The sequence below is a fragment of the Opisthorchis viverrini genome (assembly GCF_000715545.1).
Source record: "Opisthorchis viverrini unplaced genomic scaffold opera_v5_564, whole genome shotgun sequence".
In the NCBI taxonomy this organism is placed as follows: Eukaryota; Metazoa; Platyhelminthes; class Trematoda; order Opisthorchiida; family Opisthorchiidae; genus Opisthorchis; species Opisthorchis viverrini.
In genome coordinates this window covers 41,904-59,254 of record NW_008752227.1, presented here as the reverse complement: position 1 = coordinate 59,254, position 17,351 = coordinate 41,904, and the positions used below count along the sequence as shown (strand labels likewise).

General features: G+C 43.9%; 1 protein-coding gene across 1 annotated transcript in view; it reads right to left on the bottom strand.

Moving 5' to 3' along the window:
* The window catches only part of T265_11730 (hypothetical protein), a gene marked incomplete at both ends in the record, with an annotated part of 40,108 nt that extends 22,757 nt beyond the window's left edge, over window positions 1–17,351 (bottom strand). The window contains 5 exons of the mRNA XM_009178468.1: window positions 1,548–1,717; window positions 16,721–16,804; window positions 16,831–16,921; window positions 16,959–17,127; window positions 17,163–17,351. Coding sequence (XP_009176732.1) covers window positions 1,548–1,717; window positions 16,721–16,804; window positions 16,831–16,921; window positions 16,959–17,127; window positions 17,163–17,351 — 703 coding nt within the window. The remainder of the gene's footprint in view (window positions 1–1,547; window positions 1,718–16,720; window positions 16,805–16,830; window positions 16,922–16,958; window positions 17,128–17,162) is intronic.

The window sequence follows — 17,351 nt, the reverse complement described above, 5'->3', positions numbered from 1 at the left end:
GACAAAATTCACACAATTAAAGAGAGAGAAAGATGACCACTTTACCACAACCGTAAGACAAGTAGGTAAATTAACCCAAGCACTACAACACATAATGTCCAACGTCTATCTCTCACGCCACACGTCAGTTCACCTATAATTGTGATGACATCCACATCGACAGAACATCAACTTGAACCAACCCCGTAAGATGAAGCTTGCTAGCTGAGCCCTCTGGCCGATCAGTCGACCAAAGGACGGCAAGCCTGAATCAGTGATCGTGCAAAACATCCAAACAACCGGGTCGACCCCTTGAACATCATTCAGGGTTTTGTTCCGAAATCCTAATGAGAACACGTTAGCGTTTAATGAGGTCGTGCTGATCAGTCACTATAGACTGATTCTACACACTTGTCTTGGCTGTAGCACACTGAACGTGATTGATTTATTGGCTGACCGTTTCCATCCACTATTGTATTGCTTGTCATGTCGTAAACTGCTTGTTCTTAGTACATGCTTGACAAAATAAGGGCGAGATGCATACGCCCTGATGACTTCGTCATTGTACTAAAATAATTCAATTTAAGAAACCAAGCTTAGGAAATGTCGATCATCCGGATGAGGAACGAATGAACAAAGGAAAAGTAAGGAGTGTTTCCACCAACAGTTATTCGGAGGAGTGCCGTGTGATTCTCATAGCCACTTTATGTGGCTATTCTTGGGAAAACGCTGCCTCACTGTGTTGCATTCGAACTATTCTACATTCCACGGTAGAGTCGATTGGATAATCCGGATCGCCATGTTTCGCTTCTACTATTAAGAGTGGAGGAGAACAAGAGACTATGGCCAGTGTGCCTGTGTTGCAATCATCGGTTGTTTTATTAAAATTCTTTTGTGCCGGTATAACAGCATGCTGCAATTGCCCTCATGATCTGAGCTGTAATCTCTTGTGGGACATCGATATGGACTCAACAGAGGATTTCGGTGAATCGAGGAATTCGCTCGTTCTGAAGAGAACTCGTAGCAACCGAGCTTTTCGCTAGAGCTTTGTGGTCCTGTTGAACAGATACCTCACTTCGTGACGCCCCCGAGTGCAAGAATGGTAGGAAGAAAGATCCCCAATACACTGACAATTTGGATCGCACAGATTGTGCAAAAGCAGGACTGGTTATTTACATCGGTCCTGAGCTGTACCCGAGACAGTCTCACGGGATAACCAGAGTTGGCCACTGCTTAGCTCGCTCTGTGTAATAGCCATCAAACAGTGTCACCTCCTGGCCCCAAAACTGGTTTTACCCACGGAAAGGTTCGGCGTGTCAAAACCGAAATGGAAACAGCAAGACAGCTAATCCTGAAAGTACCCATTTCCAACAGAAAGGTGGTCTTTCGAACTTAGTTCACGCATAGTAGCGTAGTATGATGAGCCGTGATTCAATCTACTTTGGACGGTACGATGTTGGTCATGAAAAGTCACGTCTAGCACCAACGCACGCCTGGCATATCGAGATGTTTGGTGTGTTAAGGCGGTTCGTTTGTTGCAGGTTGGTAAACGAAATTATGTTGCTTACCTTGCCAAAAGCTGAAGAAGATTATTGCCTTCATGGTGGCGAATTTGAGCAGCGGTTTGAATGGTCGCAGTTGATCTCGTGTTGCAAAGTAGAATAACAGCAGACCATATAACGCCAGTGTGACAGTAAAGTTGTTGATCAAAAATAGGTACAAATAGCCTGAATTAGGGCTTTTAGAGAGGGGGGTGGGGGAAGAGACAGCAAGAGACTCGTTACCAAAAGCAGTAGATTATCCGATAAGGTAGTAGTTGCTACTTACAGGGATTCTGTAAGGACACTGAGCAGAAAAATAGGAGAGAGCTGGGTTTTCTCTCCAGCGACAGAATAGGATAGTTTTATTCCAGGTAACCAAAGACGGATTCAGATTGGAAGAAAAAGCAAACGGATTCTAAAAATTTCCAACAAACTTCCTGTATGCTTATTAGGAGAGGGTTTATACGCCCAGTGAGTTGAACTATTTATGTTGGCCGTACGTCTATTCGAAGATCTACACATCCAATCGTGAACGTGCTTGGCAAAGCACGATATGAAAGCCATCGATGTGCACTTCAGATAACGTACTACTCTGGTTTGGAGGCAGAAAACTAGCCTAGGTAATTGTGTTGGTGACTTCAAAGATATCAAGCGGGTTGAATGAATCTTCAAGGCTGATTAACACGAGGCCACGTTTGCTGAAACATTCATATGGGGCACAATTTTCCCTTGAACAACCCTCTTCGTAATGGGTTCCCGTTTAATAAGACAGTATGGCTAAGAACGGTATTCGTGTGGCCCTTCTCCAACGTAAGTGAACAAGAAACGCTCGAAAGTCCTAAAATGATAAAAATCCAGAAAAATGGCAGGAAGCGCTTCTGAACAGTAACAAGAACTTTTACCTAGTGAAAACAGGTGTTTTTTCCAGAAAGCTCTCGCATTTGACCCATTTACATAGGTTCAATTGTTTGATGGGTATACTAGGTGTCGTCTGAAGTTTAATTCAACCGTTATCATACAACCGAAGTCAAACTTGCCTCAGTGTTTTCAAACTATCCATGTCCGAGTATCAGCGACGGAGCATTGGCCAAATACATATTTTAACTATCACCCACTTCTACAAATACACTCCTTTGCAAATCAATTTGGTTTTCATGGAAGACTCAAGCGAATCTTTCGTTTATTGTGTTCTTCAACTGAATGTGCTGCAAACGGGCCGCCTCATGTTTCAGTTGGCACGATATTCGAGATATCGCAGTCTATTTTCATAAAGGAAACTACTCACAGGATCGCTGAAAACTCTTCGACAGCCCACGATCGGTTTCGCCCTTCTTGGGGTGCATCAGGTGGGCACAGTGCCCGAGTTTCCGTCAACCACATGTTCTACTTGAACCAATATTAGACTGATCTCGACCACTTCTCTTCACCCGCCACCTAAGTTTAAACCTTAAAGAAGACATAGTTTTCAAAAATAATCACAGAGGATAATTTTGAAGCCTGAGATTATACTGCATTCTTGTTTAGACAACACATGTTCCAAAATTATGGTAAGAGCCGGGAACGAGGGGAAAGGATATCATAATAGGTCATCTGCCAGGAATGTATGCTGCGCTGGCCAATAATAAGACCAAGGGGTTGAGGACTACCAACCACATAATGTTTATATAGGCTGGGCCTTGGTACCTCCCTGGGTGACACCTAAAATGACATGCCAGTTTTAAAGAGACATGTGAGACATATGATACCCCATTTGTGGGAGTCCATCTGCTTGCCTGACCACCCTATGAAAAATAAATGGGTCTCCATCCCAAAGCAACTCGTCCCCAACCAAAATACCACTGGAATCCTGCGGCTTCCAAAGCATTACTAGACTAACCTGTAGTAGTTACGGATTCTACTTAGCGATTGGACATCTTCATACACACATGTAAGCATTCCGATCGCTCGACAATGACACTAAGGCTGACCTGCACACGCGGTAATCCGCTCGATATGTGAATGCCATAGAGGATCACGTAACCAACATGAAGCGAATACTTTACGGTTCCGTCACTCAGTTTACACACACAGTACGTACCCCATGAAAAAAAATGATGTCCGAGCAAACATCTTGCAGCCACTGGGTCAGTTTCCCCAACATCTATTAAATGGCTGACCTAATAAGCAAAAATTCGGAGGATGTGGGACACATTTCACCAAGGAATTTTGTGAAGCTTCCAAAAACATAAAAGCTACTGGATCTTTACAATAAAATATTTTCAAATATCTCTTTAAAGTGAGCACGTCAACATTGTCAACTAGGGTACGAAGCTGGGTGGCCTGAACCCAGTTATCAGCTTCCGGGTCCACAACTAGAGATATGTTTGTCCTGCAAAATCCCCCCAAAAAGTGCTTCTCTAGAGAACTTTTTAAACACAGCATTCTTTGGAAATACGAGCAGATGTTTTGTAGCCAGCCTATAGCGCGTTATCGAAAAAAAAAACCAGAAAACTTGCTTGCATTCGGTCACCATGTGTTCATGCCGACAGTTTCAGTAACATGTAGGTGACGGCAGTGACAGAAAAAGTAGAATAAGTGCATGCTAAAATTAGCCTTTCAGCAGCAACTGAAGTTAGACAGTACTTGTGATATGCTCAGAAAACAGCTGTTTTTTACATACTAGCTTTTTCCTGGGATTTCTCATAAGCTACCTAGATAAGGTGAGTTAATAAGAATCCCAACGTGTCTTGATGTAAAGCTATGGGAAGACTCGACGACAATTTAAGATGTCTCGTTCAAACCCTGAAAGCAAGCGCAAATTAGTTTAGAACCTGATGGAACACCTCTATTCCGCATCTTTGAATTTTTGTTGATACACTAGAATTATTGTCGCGTTATCTCAAGAATTTCATGTAGAGTGAAAACATGGTGAAAAATCATGAGTGAAAACATAGTGAATTCCTGCTTCCTACCATTGGCAATTCCAGTTAAGGGGATAGTGCGATGGTTCAACATTGCCTTCTGATGGTGGGGTTGATAAACGTTTTGTCAAACCATTTTCGATTTATTGCTTACAATCACAATAAACCCCCAGAACTTTCGATAACCTGGGAAGAGGGCTCGAAAACCGATGCTCCTTGTACATCTTCCAATAAGTATGTTATTCATCAGCTACGCAAATGCGGAAAACACTTTCATGGACTATTCGACATCCGATCTTGCGCACTTGGGTTTTTTAAAAACTTCAAAATCGGTCTGCAAGCATCTCTTGTTTTGAGTGGATCAAGCACTTTACAGCATAACACATAACAATATTCTGTGTGTAGTTAAGTAAAGCATTCATTCTGGTTTGAAAGTAACCATTAAGTCTGAAGGGCTTTTCTTTTCTTGGGCTACCGGAAAGTCTTCATTAACCTCATTAGTAGTGTGTTTCAGAATTCTGTTTGCCAGACAACTTAAAACTTATCCAGACTTTGCGGGCTCGTGCCAAGCACTTTGACGTATCCGAGAGGTGTTCTAAAAAGTTTCAATTGGTCTCTCCCTCTCCGTACAGAGGCTCAAAACTGAGGATTCCATACAGAAACATATGAACAGGGAGTTCGACCTAGTTTGCAAATTAGGACGGCGTATTCGAATCGCATCCAAAATTCGTTTGTATTACTACCTAAGTGAATGTGCTGCACAAATGCCACCTCACGTTCCATTGGGAACGGCATCGCATGGCAGTGCCCATGGCTGAAAAGCTTGCAACAGGCATTTGTACAGCATTTTGGATTGGTGAATATTAAGGATGGCAAATCCGGCTGCGGTTCAGTTGATTTGCGTATCAGCACCACTTCATTCGCAAATTAATGTGAGGATATGCCCACATCCAGGAACTAAATCTGCATGATGAGCTGCAAAAATCCAGAACCCGTAGTAGGCATTTTAGTGCGTTCTCATCAACATTGCGAATAATGTCATACCATGCACTATACACCGTTCAGTTCACTTGTCAGTGAATCGTGAACCAACTTTTGACCTCAACAGATGGTTCAAGATGACCCAGAGGTTAAGGCGCGAACTCCCCGACCGGAACGTCCATCGATCGAACTCAAGACTAGCATCCCTAACACTTGGGCAACCTGACAGGATCTTAGATCTCGTATTTCTTCGTGATGTACGGTAGCTCAACACTGAACGTGTGTTACGACCGAAGTTATTTTTACTTTGACTGCCAGTCTACGCTACATCAGTATACTTTCGGATATTGCATAGCTGACAGCTTATCTTCTGGTTGCCCGGGAGTAACCATGTCCGGTGATAACTGTCCAGCTGGTTGGTATCTAGCTATCATGCCTCTCGAAGGAAGCACGAGGGCTGAGATACTGCCAGGTTGCCCAAGTCCAGAAAGAAGTCGAGACGCAGAAGCCGGGTTCGAACCACGGACAGGATTTGTTGACTTTTGACTTCCTTGATTTTCATGTACCACCGAATCATGGCCGATGTTCCAAAATAGGCAGCATAGGAAAATTATAAAATACCCCATTTTTCTCGGGCACCCAATAATTAGGATAATGAAGTTCGGTATACTCACGTCTGTGCCCATCACTAAAGGAAACGTATTTGGCTTGAACAAGAACTCGAGCGAAATAGTTTATCGGGAACGAAAGGCCTGGGGGATGTGAAGTGCTGTTAGAACCACTCTCAGCAGCTGACTAATACAACCACACGGTCAACAACCACAGTAACCGCTATTATTGAAAAATGGAGAACAGCTATTACCCTAAGGGCCCAAAGTACGTTCATGCCGTGTTGCAGAGCTGAAATTGCACCAGAAGAGTTAGCCAATGCATGCAAGGCGGATCAGCGCTATCACTGAGAAAATAGGAAGAACAACAAAAATTATCCATAGCTTCGCGATCGTCTCAGTCGAGAAGAAACAAGAGCATGGAGTCTGAATAGGGGTTTCCGATAGGACGAAGTGAAAGTTATCACCTACGACTCAGGAACGCGAGTGAAACCATACCCCAGAGATGTCTCGGTCATACATACGATTGCTGCGTCTTCTGCCTTGCTTATCTCTGCAAAATGTTTTTAATAGAGCTTTCCACCTCTTGCGGGCACTATTTATGACGAATTCATTGAACTGAATCACAATTCAAACCGGAACACGTGTCTTTTGAGATGATTGATTTATTCGTTAACATTCGAAAGTCTCCACTCCATTTTTGAAAGAAACGCAATTTAGAAGTACCGGGGCGGTTTCCAGCTTCCAGATATTGTGCAATCAGAAGCTCAGCCCAAAACGTAGCCAAAATTTAACAGGGGTAAGGAAACCCTATTTTCTAGCTGCCGTTACGTTCCACCTGGGTTGTACAGAGACCAGCCTGTCAAACGTGTCTCTATTCCAGCAAAACTATAGGACTGTGCGAAATCATGTTTCATCAAGTTTGAAAAACTACTGTTTGGCCTTTTTCTCCTCTTCCAGGAAGCGATATTTTCTTACACAAACTGTCCGCCTCAGAGCACACAAGTCTTTATTCGATGATTTCTTGGTTCACACTGAATAACGCATTCCTTCGAGACCTTGAGGGTGCTCTGCTCTGCTTTGTCACAATACACGGATTTTATCTTTTCGATGAAATACAGGCAATTGCGTCCGAAAGCGTCAGTAAAAATACCTTATTGTGACATTACAAACCGGATTAACAATAAATTCGTACCCCAAGTGACTGAATCGCACAGTTTTTTCCTTTCAAAATGTTCCCTACAAGACAGTTTCTAATGAAGAAGGAATGCTGTTTGCACAATAGGAGACGTTTTGGATGTCCCAAATACTTCCGTGCTTTGCCTAGACGGGAGAGCTCTAACAGAGAAGTACTGCGCTGGGGAGACTAGGAAGTCCTAGAAAAATACAAATGGGCTTCATAGATTACAGTGACCAATTTGCTTGATCGATTAAGCATGTACGATGCATTATGATTAGCCTCGCTCATGCATACGGTCACGCAAACAAAGGTGTGAGGTCACCTACCGATAAAGAGTGGAAAAAATCACACCTAATCACCATAAAAGCAGCCTGCTCTGGGGAAGGTATCAAAAGTGATTGGTTTATCTGAAAACTACGCTTATTAACCTGCGGTATTTCACACTCTGAAAAGGCAGTTCAAGCATAACTCTAATTTCGTGCGTCATAATGAATTATCTGATTCAGCGTAAACATCCTGCTACTAAAATGTGGTCTTCATAGTAGATTCTGCGCCGTACCGTAAATAGCTGTCTTCTTTCTCAGTCTTACGTGGTCACGTCTGGAATATGGGGCAAGTGCACTGTCGTTGTTTATGTTATGTAACAATCCAAAGAAAAACAAAATGGCCAATTCTTCCAATCAGCGCATGAGATGACAAGGAAGGGTTTTCTGGAATCAATAAAAGGTAGAAAAGGCAAGTAGCTCGAGTCTGGAACAAGTTTCGGATGCGCAAAGTTACAGAATGTATTACTTGCGCAATACCTAGAAAAGGCTAAGGACAACTTCGCAGAAGTTCTCTAACTGCGATCAAGGCAGGGTCAGTCGTTACAATAAAGCTACCACTTGTGATTAGTTAGGGGAGGGGTTCTGATCGCAACACGATGAACTGAAAAGAAGTAAGCGATCGAACAGAACCATTTTAAGAGCACATTTGCCATTTCCCCGAGGACTCAACCTGTGGGACGGAGTAGTATGTCAGTCTTATTTATTCAAAAGTAGTCTGGTGTCCGAATAGACACGTATCTTCACACTCGCGAAATAGTAGTACTTTCAAACCTGTAAAACCGACAGATTTAAACAACCTGAACAATCTCGTTAAATATCCACTATCCCGAATAAAGTGGGTAGATAAATCATCTGCGTACCCTGCATAAAAACAAAACAGAACAATCCGCTAACGGATTTTCGTTTAAATTCCAGAACAAACGGCAGAAAATGGAGTTATTGACCAGTTTGGGAAAATTACGGTTGTGGAGGTCAAAACACAGTATACCTCGACTTACTCAAAGTCGCCAACATGATATTTGTGGACGGTATGTAGAATGATGGACAGCAATGAAGTGAACGGTTTGATAAAGGCGTACTGTAGTGTTGCCTGGAAGGAGGACACAGAACATTGTATTTTTTAACACACGAAAGAAAAAATCACGATTCCGATCAGCAACCGAGGCAACACGAGGATAGAACACTAGTATTTCATTGCTATAAAGCCATGTCAGCTAATTTTAATAATGTTCTGAAACCGAAAAATGGAATGAGAAAGGCAGACGGCATTCACGCCATCCATATGGAGTCCAAGTTTATAGAACTCAAAAAGCCTTCCTTCTGGAAGGAAGCCGACAGTAGGAACAAAACCGACATTTGTCTAGTTTTATTGACACCAACACTAGTATTAAGCATTCGCCAGAAATTTCGCAGGCAGATCTCCACCCAAACACAGTTACGCATACCCTATGCTTGAAGACGGATTGCAGTGACGGCACCCAGGATTCACCTCAAGCATCTCTGAAGTCATACTTTGTACGCCCCTAGGTTTGCCTTGGATGGAAAAAAGGACTACTCGTGGCAAATGATAACTCGATATACCTCGAAAACAATCGAGCTAACATAACTTGTCATGGATTCTCGCTCTCCTCCTTACTGTTCAGTGCTTCTGTTGATGTCACCACACTTAAATACCACCATGTGGGGAAAGATGAGCGGGCTCTCATCATGTGGACAACATTGTACAATATGACGGTCATCATCATCACCACGGACAGCAATACATCGACAATACATACTGACACCTAATCGCCATAAGATGATGAGGAAGGCCTTTGTAAATAGTGGAGGGAAAGAGGAATGGTAAAGGCTTAATGCGAAGAAGTTATATGTGTACTGTATGTGTACTGTATATTTAGAGCAGTTTTGAACCTATCTGAGAATCATGTCGGAGCAAGGAGCCATCAGCGTGGCTGGCCCAGGTTTTTTAGCGAGCGCACAATGACAGGCTAACTGAAGCCCGGCAGGGAGGTGATGACATGCGTGCTACTGAGACTGGTTGCGCAACACGTCCTGTGTGCAGAGAGGATCATATGGATCGCGAAGACCCAACAGCAGTCCATTGGACCTTAGCTGCCTCCATTTCACGCCACCATGCCAGGGCCTGTTTCACGTGAACTCTTTGACAATGCTTTGGAAAACGAACGCTTTCTTTGGAGAACGGTTGCCGAACATAATTAGTATATGTCCTAGCCAACTCAATTCGATAAATTCAGTTTGCTGCTCTAACGAATGGGCTTCACCATTAAGTAGCCCATTGAGCGACACGGTTAACAATACACATGGTATGTAGGATTCCTTGATTCGGTATACGCATTCAACTTTAGTAGCGTAGGACCTTACTCCAGAGTCTTCAACACCCATGTTTCAAAGTTTCGTCCTTTTAGAAATATAGGGTAATGAGCTTGGTTTTTGTCCGCCCGCCATATGGGTTCGAACAAGAGACCGGAATATTAACCAAATTGTGCAGCTACAATGTGAAAAACAATAATAACGAAATAATAACACTTCAGCTTTTACACCCTTTCGGTTGCCATGCAACCGCCATGCTACACGAAGGCTGAGGTACTTTCAGGAGCAGTCGAGATGCAGAGCTTAGGTTCAAACCACGGACATTCCGGTCGGTAAATTCGCGCCCCGACTACTGATCCACTTTCGCCGCCATGGTTCAAGACCATCCTTACAGTTGACATCACACATGAGGCAAATGTAATGCCGTATCGAACTATGGCTGCGAAACTCAGATCTGAAGACCTGAGCTCCTTCAAACACTCTATCAGTGATAGCATGAGAGGTGTTAGTTGGCTAGAGCTTGTCTGCACAGAACTGTATGCACAAGTGTGTTAAAGAATCAGAGTAGTAAATAAAGTTCAGTAAGTTAAAAATGAATGGGACATGTAGCGCGCCAAACCAAATACTTTGATTTTAAAGAAATAGCTGCTCTTAAGTTAAAGCCCTTGGAGGACAGTCATAAGAGAGTGACGCAGAATAAAGGTAGCTACATTGAGGTTAGGTGTTTGAGATCCTCAGGATTTCACGGCTAGGACGTATGTGATCTTTATTTCGTACATATACAAACCCGTCATGTGCAGAGTTGACCTTACCGTGGTGTGACGGTTTGTGTGACTCCATTACCCATGGAACTATGGTTGGAGTATCTGTGAGATACTCGCAGTCACTCATACCGAGTTGGTCAATGGTTAGGGGTTTCGCCAACACATTCTTCTGATCCTCTATGTTGTGGTTTGGAAAATGTGGCTAATTGTCCTTCTAAAAGTGGTAATTTACTGGCATTTCCCACCCAACACTGCCGTCCGGCGGTCAGGCCTTGGTTGAAGACCCTAACAATTTCCCTGTGTCAGCATCCCAGTCAACGTACCAACACGATACCTACAACCAGTAATACTCTCACGCAACATTGGCCATCACATGATCTCATTAGCCGAATCGCCTTACTTGCTGCACACAGCAGGGTAAGTAGGTGAAATGCTACCGCTGAAGCCTCCCTTGTTTCTCTTTCACGTACTTCCTCCACTTTCTCTTATATCCCATCCCAACATCAACTCACTCCTTGTAAGCCCATTCGTTAGGGACTCTCGGTGTCAATTGTCCTTCATCACCTTCCGGTGGCCCGCAGAGTATTAACTCGAGAACAGTGAGCCGGATTCCTACTTGGCAGGGGTTGCGTTAACCAACTCTTTACACTGCGTCGAGTACTAGAACAACACCACATGCATAAACTACCCAAAAGTGACAGCTGCTGGATTTCCAAGGTCAATTCTACCCACTTGATCAGTTTGTTCTTGGCACGCCTACCCATGGCGGACTGTCCCGGGAGTTTGGGAATCATCATACATGAGCAGAGCAGGTATCGGGATTAAACAACCTCTCCATAAAGAGTAACGTAAGCAATAAAGTGCAATCAAAAGATTAGACGGACAACGCGTTCGGCCCGTTCGGTTGAGGGGAAATTTCTTGACTATGGCTGCATGCACCTTCCTCGTAAAGTCATAATAATCATAAACCAAAGTGACAAGCGATAAACAACTAGGCTTGTGCCAAACACTAGCACGCCAGCCTTGACGCATCAAAGTTATTTTGGAAAGGTGCCAGTGCTGATAAATGTATAACACTAAGGCTTTCTCACCTTTGCGTCCCCGCTTCTCGTATTACAATTAAACCAACCCGGTGGCATTACGTCCGCACGAATGAAATGGACCAATAAGTCCCGCCCTACTAAAAACACTAATTCAGATTGATCGCTAGCCATCTACTTTCGATTTCTCTGTGATTTATGAGACCGTGAGCACCAAGGCAGAGCAGATTACCATATTTTGAATTCAAACGAATTTATGAGAACAAACTTCCAAACAGCTCGAAAACTGACTTTATCCTACGCCAGCTGCTGTACAGAACAGCCACTGGAATATGCACACTGATATTAGCTAGACGTGAAAAAAATGCCTCTACTTGGAGAACAATCCTGAAATTCGAAATCAGTGTTCCGGATATGAAGCATGCAGAACGGTGAAAGCGCAGGAAATGAAAGAGGCAAGCAATGCAAAAGAGTCTAATATTGCAATCAAGGATCACAATTAAGTTAACACTTCCAGAAAACTGATAAGAAAAAGCTGCCGGGTATAAACATTGGATAATTATCATAGACCTAGTGACACTGCTTTCCCCAGAAGTAGGACGGATTTGAAAGCCACATACTATGAATGCCTAACGGATGACCGTGACCAACGGTGAGTTATCCAGTATTATCAAAGAAACACACATCTATGGTCCACAGCATCATAAGTGAGACATCCATGCCTTATTCCCTGCACCATCGGTTTAGGTCAGGCTTCCGTAGCTGAGTAGGTAAGACTATTCATTAATCGGCGCCGGGCATGGTCTTCAAAGAAAGATCTACTGTCCGCTGGCTGCTGGGTCGGATTTTTGCATCAGAGACCAGAAGCAGGGTCCCGGAACGAAATCGCCACACCCTCTCACTGTCTTGCGGGTTAGAATTTTCGGTCAAGCGCTCAAGGTGGGTCCCCTAAGCTAAACTGTGCTCCTCGGCCTGGAGATACGGAAAGTATCAATTCCCTGTACAGTCCCTTTTAATGATTTCTCTCCCCAACCCCTTCCTATATACAAGTAAACGTCTAACTGATCGCTTGCTAGATATCTGACCAATGTGCCCTATACACTTTACTGTCCACTAATAATCAACAAAATAACACTGCTATTTCTACGAGATCCTCTCTACATAAAGGCTTTCAAAGTCAGCACTCTAGATCAAATTGGCAAACAGGCGCTGCTTTCCCAGAACTTTTTCTCCCTTAAAATTAATATATACCGCTACTCTGAAGCTTGCACAGAAGACTCAGTTGCGATCATGCATCTTAGAGCGCCTAGGATGAACTCAACTTTTCCACACTTTGCTCTCCGTGTATCATGTGGTTCAGAAACGATGACTCGTTGAATACATAGTGTGATGATTGCAGTCAGCCCCATAGCTGAAAGTGCTTTGAAGAAATGGATTTTTGGGGACAATTTTTGCGCAGTTCGGTTACGCAGCTCAATGTCATTCGACGTAAAAAACAGTGCCCGTTTGTGGTATCAGGTCGTGTGCCAACGGACTGCAATTCTGACGCCGATCAGGACACTTCTTCCGCGGTTTATCCAGGCCCAGTCTCCATGCAAGAAGCACTGACAGTCTCATCCGTTCATGTGGTATGAATGTGCAGTTCGGCTGTCTGAGCGCCTTGGAATCACACCTGGGCGGTCGCTTCGGAGCTGGCATTCACAGAACAGATAACGGACAGCAAAACCTCCAAGTGTGTGTTGGCCATCAACTGTTTTTAGCCAGAATGAATTTTCAACTAATAGGCTCACACTATGTAACCTGGCGGCTACTAAGTGCAAACCAACCATAGATCCAGTCGAATCACATGGCTATCGGATAGCGATGGAGAGCTACTGTTCAAGACTGCCGTTTCTCCTCAGGCGCACAACTTAACACCGGTCATACCATCGTACAAGCACGCCTGACAATTTACTTTCCATCAGGCCATCGCAGCTCAGCAGGAAACATGCAAGTCAGCCGTCTTCGATGAACTACTATAGCTCAGCAGTGCTGATGAGTTGTGTCAACTGCTGACTAAGGTAAACCAACAGGCAGCTTGCTCCTGACCTTAATATAGTGCGAGCATATCTGACTGTTCGCATTTTTTCTATCCTTTATCCGACATAATGTAGTTTGGCAATCCATAATCTTCTGAGACGGCTCAACTACTCTCTGCAACAACACAGAGTACTGGTAACGAGTAAGTGGATGAAAGGACTATACTGGCGGCTTCAAAGCTGTTTGTTCGATTTTCCAGACGCGATCAAACGAATACTAGGTTTCGTCGAGGTGGCTAGTCCTGATCGATGTTAGGAAATCCATACCACCAGGGAACGAGCACGACAGAGGATGCAGCTCTCTCAAACGTTAACTAGTGAAGAATCTACGGAAGGTCCAAGAGCTTTGAGTAACAATGAAATCTCAGATGGGGAAAACTTCTGCCAACGGGAACAACCATGTCACATACCACTTAATATGATCGAGTGGTCACTGAGGTTGTCACTGGTTGTCACAAGAGAAAGCTCAGTTATTCATTCGCAAACCCAGCGACTGGAAAAATAAGCCGAACACTTCAGAGAGCGGTTATGTTGGCTTCCTGTGATACAGACTCTGGAGATGTTGCGTGCGGTCGAACAGAATTTAAACCTTGATCGCCCGTCAGAGGAATAAATAAAGTACAAAGTGCCTTTTCTAAAACTTGAGAAGGCAGCAGGACCGGTGGCTTGTATCAGCCCTGTTCCAATAATGTAGAGAACCCCTGGCAACACACCAGACAGAACTTATCGGTACAACATGGAATGAAGAGAAAATGCCTTCAGAATGAGAGACACCGGTGGTCGTTCCTATCTTCAAAACTGGCACACGAACACTGTGGAAACCACCGTGTTATTAGCTGTAGTATCGAAAAGTTTTCCCTGGTCTCATTGTTTGAAGATTGACTGAACACAGAGAGAGCCAAGTCCGTGAAAATCAACCTGGGTTCCGCTCTGCAAGAGGATGCACTGATCACGTATTCGCTTGTCGGTAGATTCTGAAACAGAGATACTTCTTCTAGCGATCAAGAATGGCGGTCCTCCTTGACTTGAATGCTCTCACCATTGTAGTGTCTATAAAGCAAAGGTTGCTCCCATAAATTCGTGGCCCTCATTAAAGCGATCTACGCGGATGCGTGAGGGTCTATGGGAATCTCTCACCTGCGATCCTGAACCCACGTTGACTGGTATTAAGCAAGGTTGTCCTCTTTCAGCTTTCCTTTTCACCTTCGTCACGAATATGACCGTGAAAAAAACAAACTCAGCCTCTAATGTCTGTGAGGCCGGAACGCTCTCAGGGCATTCGCGTAGAGATATATAGTACTCAGGCGAGGTGGTTTTGCTTTGATCTGATATCATGGTAATGCTGACAATACTAAACAATATTTAAGGTTCTGCTCCACGTTCTGGTATGCTCTCCATAATTGCAAAATGTAAGATGCAGCTGCAAGAAAGAGTGGGTTCAAACCCGAACCTCATAATCGCACATGGGCCGACTTAGCCAGTAGACAAATTTGTATCAGTCCCAAGTCGGCCCAATTCTTTTTAGCACAACCACACCGATTGTGGACACGAGTCAAAGAATGGCCAAACAATGGCGTTCCACTAAAGTATGAAGCCATCACCAGCAACTCCACTGCCCTGTTCCTGGTTGGGACCCCGAGATGGGACATATCAAACGTCACATACACCAAAAGATATCACCCAGTCGCGTACTTGGTGGCATGCAGGCATCTAGGTTGTTGCCTCCAGTGTATAGCTTACTCTCCCGATCTCCCAATGAAGCGTCCACTGTCACCTCTGGATTCTCACGTCAGTTCTATTGGCTTTTGCCTCCAGTTCACACCTATCCACCCCTATCTTCCCAGATCCTAGGCGAACGAATGTGTGAAAGCTACAACTGTTGAACACGGCTGAGGCTGATGATAGTAATGACGGTGATTATGGTGAATTCCTTTCAGTAAACTGCCTTCCTAATGAGCATAGTGTATTTGAGTGGTATATTTGCCCTAAAAAACGTCATGCACTAAAGTAATTCAGGCAAACAAGAATGCAGTCTGGGAAGGCTGGTAACGTCATTATAACCATCTTGTAGCTCATACGAAACGTTTATAGCAATCAACAGCACTCTGGTTCGCATTGTGTCTGCGTGCTATAGAACAGTTTGCTTCCAAACACTCCATACTAGTCTCGTAATTAGCAGTATAGTAAAGTTGAGGGCAGAAAATTCTACGACAAGCCCATACTATATGTGCTTGGTTATGCTTACTTACCTAAACATAAAAGCCCCCTGCCAGCAAACATGCATGTTTTACCACCCACACTTAGTCCCATGAACGGATTGTAATCCATAAATCATCCTTGTGGAAATGGTTTGTAGACAGTGATTCCATACACCCACAAAAATGCGGAGAGGTTTAATGTGATAAGCCAAGAGCCACAATTTTGCACAGGCTATAGCGTTATTTTTGCATGGAGTCAATCTCAGCAGATATCCCATCACAGACCTAATAGAACGAAAAAATAGCTGCATATTTGTCATGGACAATAAGAACAAAGAGGGAATACGCTGTAGGATTACTGGATCTGCGAGGTCCATATATACGAGGATGGTAATTGGCCGGAAAATGACGAGTCAAGGTTCACTGACTGACTGCTTTCACTTAACTAGAAGCATGAGCCTTTGTCTACTACATTTATCGTCAAATATGACGTCCGATTTGCATACCTTGGGGAACAAGTATAGACTTTTTTGTCAGTACGTCTACAACTTTTCATGCGCTGTATTGCTAGGGACGCTGCCCATGGGGAGCATAGATGAAAACGACCACGTGCCTTTCTGTGCGATGCGCACGAGCGAGAGATAAGGGCGAATTCGCACTGGTAAACCTTAGAGCGAAAGAAATGTCCGTGACTCGGTCTGAGGTATTCTTCTTCTCTTTGATATGCTCCAGCGTACGCCGTTTTGATATTTGCAGCGCGATTCAATCTTACGACGAACTGAACAAGAACTTACCACTTTACAGAACCGGAGGAAGAGGATCGTATATGGCTTTCCCGCAAAACAACAAGTACCATAAAAAATGCTGGATCTATTTTTCTGTAAAATAAATTATTGCAACAAACCTTATAGTTTTTCCGGTGAGCTCCAGCATTATGCTTCCTTCACCGCCTAAATACTGATAGCACAAAGCCAGAAAACTGTAAATGGCGATAGCTAAAAGAAATTCATATTACGGAAAATCGGGCAATACCTTCGGCTATGTCGTGTATTGGCTCGATGTACACACTGTTCTGACGAGCATGCACCGCCAGCATGACGCTAGTGAACGAGTAGAATGCGTACGCTGGGATGAGAATGAGAATCCTGATAATATATCTCTGCTCTTCATAGCGAGTGTAGTTCTTCAAGTGGCAATATATCTGAACGAAGTGAGAAGTGTATATCCCAATCCTACGTGATGCAATGTTACGCAGCAGGCAACAAGAGCGCACAGCCCAGCAAGCACTTGTGTGTACACAGATGACAAAAGAACCAAGATATGTGCATACTCTTGACCAGAAAAAGGTTCTAGACCATCCGTCACATTTTTGGTGTCGTTCTGGGCCAATATTTTCGGGGTAGTTGGAGGAGGTAGTTGGGTCAT